This window comes from Osmerus eperlanus, chromosome 26 (genome assembly GCF_963692335.1).
Source record: "Osmerus eperlanus chromosome 26, fOsmEpe2.1, whole genome shotgun sequence".
Taxonomy (NCBI): Eukaryota; Metazoa; Chordata; class Actinopteri; order Osmeriformes; family Osmeridae; genus Osmerus; species Osmerus eperlanus.
The window spans coordinates 5,309,022-5,315,118 of record NC_085043.1 but is presented as its reverse complement, the minus strand read 5'-3'; the positions used below and the strand labels follow the sequence as shown (position 1 = coordinate 5,315,118).

General features: G+C 44.8%; 1 protein-coding gene across 1 annotated transcript; it reads left to right on the top strand.

The window, feature by feature from the left end:
* Positions 1-2,823: 2,823 nt before the first annotated feature.
* LOC134013018 (insulin-like growth factor-binding protein 1) lies at positions 2,824-5,763 on the top strand. Its single transcript, XM_062452751.1, has 4 exons — positions 2,824-3,348; positions 3,572-3,741; positions 4,067-4,195; positions 4,664-5,763. The coding sequence occupies exons 1-4, from the start codon at positions 2,976-2,978 to the stop codon at positions 4,772-4,774; spliced, it is 783 nt and encodes a 260-aa protein (XP_062308735.1). The 5' UTR covers positions 2,824-2,975; the 3' UTR covers positions 4,775-5,763.
* Positions 5,764-6,097: the final 334 nt, after the last annotated feature.

The following is a 6,097-nucleotide window of genomic DNA, read 5'->3' as shown; positions in this document are numbered from 1 at the left end:
GGGTGAGAATTTGTGTAAGGGTTGGGTTTAGGAGTTGTGGATGGTTTTACCGTTATGAGCCAGGGTTAAGTTTAGGGTTCGGTTTTTGAGGTTAAGGTTAAGATAAGGTTAGGGTTAAAACCGAATTTCCCCCCTCAAGTGTATATTCATTTACAAGTACAATGAAAAACTCTGTATATTAAGGATTGTTTTTTGCCTTCCCCTTCTCCACAGCCATGCCATGTCCTACATAAGATTTCAATGTATAGAATAAAGAATATATCATCATACAAAGAAAGAAACAGGAAAGAAAAGCAAGAACACAATATATGCAGGTGCCAACCCTTCCTTCTTAACATAGCGGTTAAAACAATGGTAAATCGAAAGAGCACGCAAAACGACGACAATTTCATGAATTGCATCACGGTGATCGACACCATTATTCGACGAATAGGATCATAATAGTCATCTTTAATCCTTAGGAATTTGGAACACAGGATGTTGATGGGAACTGAATTGTAGCACAATTGTTCCCACGAGAAAGCAGTACAAAGGTGCACACCGTGTGTCTTTGTGAGTGATGCCCATTAAATATAACAAGGCGAGGTTTACGTGACAATAAACGTGTATTGGAGTGTCATGAATGTGTGTGTCTTTTTAGCCTGATTTATTGAATCCAGTAAGAGGCTGTTCAATGACACTGTTATTTCTCAACCTCCAGTTGGTCATACACCTTTAGCAGATGCAGAATATTGTCTGCATAAGTCTAATTCGAAAAAAGGGGTAGCTTGACTCGTGTACATGGTATTGCGGTTGCGGGTAGTTACTTCACTCAGCAGCGATTTGACGCTGATCCCCTCTACATATAAAGGGAGGAGGTGGGACTACGTTTCACGGGGCGAGTCATTTGTAACGGCGGAGGAAAGATGTGTGCGTGTCTCAATCAGTGTGTGTGTGTGTAAGGGGGGGGGGGGGGGTGGGGGGAGTCGGAGAGAACACTTAATAATCTTGTTAAGTGTCCTCTTCCATGACAGGGGCACGAGGGGGTGTCCGGTGAGTCCCATTAGGGTGGGATCTTGTGGGAGTGTTGGGAACACCTAACCCGGTCGGACTCCCACAAGGCTTAGCACGCCACCCTAAATACCTCCCCAGCATTCCGGAACACGGAGCACCTTTTAGGCCATTTCAGGTCACAGCCACCCATGGGGGTGTCTCAGGACAGCCTCCCGTAGTAAACAAGTCACACGGGTGTGGAATGAGAGACAGCCGACCTCATGTGAGAATTGCATCATCTTTCCATTTTGGTGGCAGGTCTTGTGTGTATTCATATTCAAATTGTTCGATTGATACATCTGATACCCCCAATCGGAACAAAAACACGTACCCTGTAGATCGCATACTCTCTCCGGCTTCCACACGCACACACACCAGACAGACACACACATTCACATGAACACAAAGACAACCACCAAATCTGACAGCTAACATTTGGCTCTTGTGTTGATGTCAATGCGCTTTTCAGTGTCAGTTGTGCACCAACATCAAATACAGTCTATATGTAGCTTGCCTCCTCATGTGTGTGTGGTTAGCCTAATTTACAACTGTATGTTGAGAAACTGAATAAGCTAATCTTAGCCTATACATTAAATTATAGGCGGCACTTAATTTAATTGGAGAGGTTTCACATCAAGTCTCGTTAAGCCGAGCTTTATTTAGCCTGGAGTTGTGAGAAAAAGACAAACTAGGGGTTCGCTTGAGGCTGTGTGTTCAATAGCAGCAGACAGATGATGCAACATTAGTAATAACTTGCATGTTGCATAAATGACTTGGTGGCCCACGAGAAAGAGAATGGTAGATGTCGGCGAATGTGGCATTCCCGTGTCCTGAATGTCCGTCCAATATTGACCTCACTCACTCCGAAAGGGTTATCTCCTGTAAAAAAAAAAAAAAAGCAACTGAAAGAAAATAAAGCCTTTTATCACAGATTGACGATAAAATGGGAAGTGATAGGGAAAAAAGGATCAAAGATAAAAATAGAAGAGAAGTGCCTCTCGTCACGTAGTTGCCTAAAGTTCGCGCGTAGCCTATCTATTATTAGTCCACAGGGTAATTATGGCTAAATACAATTGGACTCCTCCGGCCCTGAGACAAAAATGGGCTTCCGCACCCGAAAGAGGTCACATACCATACCGACACTGTGCAGTGACTCACTTGAGTGTTGGCCACAGCAACCCTCATTTACGCAGCTATTTCGGGGGTTGGATTTATGATCCGAAGATATCCGCAACGCACGGATACCTTCCAATGTCATATTAGTGATGCGCATTTACAGTACGGTTCAAAGGAGTGTGGACCCGGGTCATTTGTGGTCATTGTTAACTTCCTAAAGTTGTGTAATAAGTTTGGAAGGACATACAAAGTTAATGAAAGCCCACATTGTTCTCATTGTGGAAAGATTCCCGTCTGTGAGCAGGACTAGTTCAGCCTCAATAATCAAACAGAATAGAATGAGCAGAATAAGAACTCAAAAATGGAACCCAATCTTGAAATTGCTTCTGGCACACTAAACTATTGTCAGATGTCACTCTTTTTTAACATCAGAGTTAGTATTCTTTTTACATTTACAACATCGAACGCTTGGTAGTCGCTGGTGGATTTTAAAGAGAATAGAGAGCACTTCGTACAGGCACTGCTTGTTCCAAAATAAACATTTACGTGTTTTGAGTGTTGTATTCAAATGAGCTTCCTGGCCGGACGTACACGGGCCAATCGGAGCCCATTGGATCATTACACCTTCTTTTCAGAAATCATTCATAACGCCGATGCGTCAAAGGACCCGGGTATAAATACGGCTGCGCGCAACGAATAGTTAGACATTTTTCCAAAATCAAAGGAAAGACACCAACGAACAAGAAGAACCGTGGAAATCCGGCTTACCTTTGACTATTCTCATTTTATTCCTTATATTATTTTTGCCCTGACTCCTATCGTTTGTCATGAGTGGATTATCTGTTCAATTCGTCGCGGCGGCAGCGGTGTGCTCTCTTCTGGTCACAGTGACGCTGGGGTCCCCGGTGTTGGGGCCAGAGCCGATCCGATGCGCCCCTTGCACTCCGGAGAAGCTGAGCGAGTGTCCGGCGGTGGCTCCCGGCTGTGCCGAGGTGTTACGGGAACCGGGTTGCGGATGCTGCCTCGCTTGTGCCCTCAAGGCGGGAGACCTTTGCGGCATCTACACGGCACCATGCGGGTCCGGTTTGAAGTGTACCCCTAGACCCGGAGACTCCCGGCCGCTGCATTCCCTCACTCGCGGACAAGCTTTCTGCACGGTCAGCATCGAGCCTGAACGGAGTCCCGAGCCCCCAAATCAAGGTATGTCTTCAGAGAATAGCAAAAACGAAAGGCTTTTGAAACAGAAATTGGCTTATGTCAGAATCAAATTTAAGCCACGTCACGTCGGTCATTACAGCCCCATCGACAAGAATAGCCGTTATAATCAATATTAATGATTATTGTTTCATGTTAATGCCTTTCGCTGTGGGCTGCTGTATGTCACTCTAGTTCAACACTCATTCAGTTTCTATCACATTTCCAGAGCTGGAAGAGCATGACGCGGAGATGGAGAACGCAGCCAGCGTGACAGACCCCGGCTACAGCCTCTATGTCCCCGGTCATAGCAAGCCCTTCGACCCGCGTGCCGCCGCAGACGCCCATGAGAGCTTGAAAGCCAAACTCAATGCCATCAGCAAGAAACTGGTTGAGCAGGTGAGCCTCTCAAGAAACATTGAAACCGTCTCATAACTACAGTATAACGTTGCTGAAACTTTTGAGGACGCCAAGCCAATAAGAAGACTGGTTCAAACCACAAGGGGGAGCTCTCATCATGTGTGTCTCTGTGCAGTGGCTCGTAAAATGCCTCAGTAAATTGCTTGTATTTTCAAGAATAAGCCAGTGTGCTGCACCGATAAAACATGACCGTTTGGAAATCGGGATTGTTAGTGGCACAGCAGTCTGCAAAGGCGTTAGACGACTACATTTCCCAGGTCACCCAGTTAAGCCTCTCCCTCCCCCTCTTTCTCCTTCCCCCCAGGGACCCTGTCACGTAGAGCTGCAGAGAGCTCTGGAGAAGATTGTCAAGTCACAGCAGAAACTGGGAGATAAGCTGACCAGATTCTACCTCCCCAATTGTGACAAACATGGCCTCTACAAAGCCAAGCAGGTAGGCACCTTGTGCAAAACAGCCTTAGTTGGCGTGTGTGTGTGTGTGTTTATACAGCAGGAGTGTGTGGGTGTGTGTGTGTGCGTACTTGTCGTCTAAGATTCACTCTCGTCATCGTGAAAGAATCTCACCTGGTTGTGTGTGTGTAGCCAAGACTGTGCCAACCACAGCTTCAGGATGACACGTGTGTGTGTGTGTGTGTGTGTACAGTATGTGTGCGTGTGTGTGTTCAGGCGGAGATTTGTTCAGCTTGCACAAATGTTAACACCTTGGAACATCTCAAGCATGTTTGAGTGTGATGTAATCGCCTTGGCAAGGCATGACGCCTTGCGTGCGTGTGTGTGTGTGTGACCCCATAGGGTGGGGCCTGCACTCCAAAGTCAGGCCAGTCTTACATATGAACAGGTAATGGCAGGTGGTGTGCTCAAAGACCGAGGTGGTTAATGGCGTTTCCGTTTCTTCTTTCAGTGTGAGTCCTTTTTGGACGGCCAGAGGGGCAGGTGTTGGTGTGTGTCCTCCTGGAACGGGAAGAAGGTCCTCGGATCCAACGATCTGACCGGAGACTCTGAGTGTCCTTAGACACACACACACACACACGCACACGCACGCACAGCAAACTACTGGTTTTCTTTTGATGCCTGTTATTTATTGATTTGTCCATGGTGGTGTTTGATTCAGGTACACTGTCATTGTGGGACCAAGGTCCCCCCCCAACTCCCGTCGCCCCCCCCCCCCCCTCCCACCACCACCAAAGAGAACATCTATTTTTGTTTCTGGAAAGATTTTAATATTAATGCATTTACTTTATAACTCCGACTTATTTATTTTAACTGTATGTATTCATTTGTGTGATTTTTTAAAAATGACAATATTTATATCATTCGCCTTATTGTTATCATTATTCATATTTGTATGGGTGTATAAAGTGTATATATGTCTTTATCTTGAGTAACTCTATGGGAGTTTGTTTTCTGGTTTTGTTCAAAACAAACCAAACAATAACAAAAGCACTGAGTGACCAAACGTCTTTTAGATGTTTTTTCTAAATGTTTTGTTACTTTTCATATTGTAATTTTCATGTTTTATTTTCCTGATATGGTGTATGTAAGAACTCAGTTATGTCAGTCAAATCAGTTCATGGAAATGGCTCAGTTAGGTGTTTCACAACTCAATTTCCCATGGTCCTGTGGGGTTGCAGATTGCATGCTGGGTAGTGCTGCTGCATTGCCCCTCTGACGGGTATCTACCTTAACCTACCTCCAATGTTTGTGTGTAGACTGTCAGTTGCTTTTGTGTATCTTGTCAATGAATTTTACTTTACTCGTGTCATGGCTTTCTCTAACCATGAACCCATGACCACAAAGAGCAAATTGTTGACATTTGACCATGAAGCCCAACTGCGGTTGAAACATGTTTTATTTGTGATGTATTAGCTCTGTCTTCATGCTGCTGTTGGAGAGAGGCATTGTTTTCCAAAGTGATTAACTGCTTACTCATGTATATGTACACTTTTGTATTTGAGATGTTGTGGAAAGAAGTGATATATTTAATAAATATTTTAATCTCGACTTTGTTCATTTAGCCTTTTTTGAGGGCCTCGCGGACGTGTGGGCAGCCAGGTGGAGTCAGCTTCACTCACCAGCACCTATAGCATTACCTTTAGCTGCAAACTCCAACTGTTCCTTGGAGGTATGTGGGAGAAAAAAAATCGAACTATAAATCTCAACTTCATCAATATATTGTGAAATATCAAACCTACCCAAACCCACATACTTTACACACACACGCAAAACCTACACAAGCTTATTGCTGTTCTGTCTTGCCTCCAGCCATGTTTTGTGATCTCTAGATTGTGTGTGTGTGTCGGTTTACAGTCTTATCATGAGGATCTAAAGCAGGGAA

Bases quoted from the DNA above. Each gene is read 5' to 3' on its own strand.
- LOC134013018 (XM_062452751.1), top strand. From the start codon at position 2,976: ATGAGTGGATTATCTGTTCAATTCGTCGCGGCGGCAGCGGTGTGCTCT. The intron at 3,349-3,571 runs GTATGTCTTCAG...TCACATTTCCAG, and splicing joins TCCCGAGCCCCCAAATCAAG to AGCTGGAAGAGCATGACGCG. The intron at 3,742-4,066 runs GTGAGCCTCTCA...CCTTCCCCCCAG, and splicing joins GCAAGAAACTGGTTGAGCAG to GGACCCTGTCACGTAGAGCT.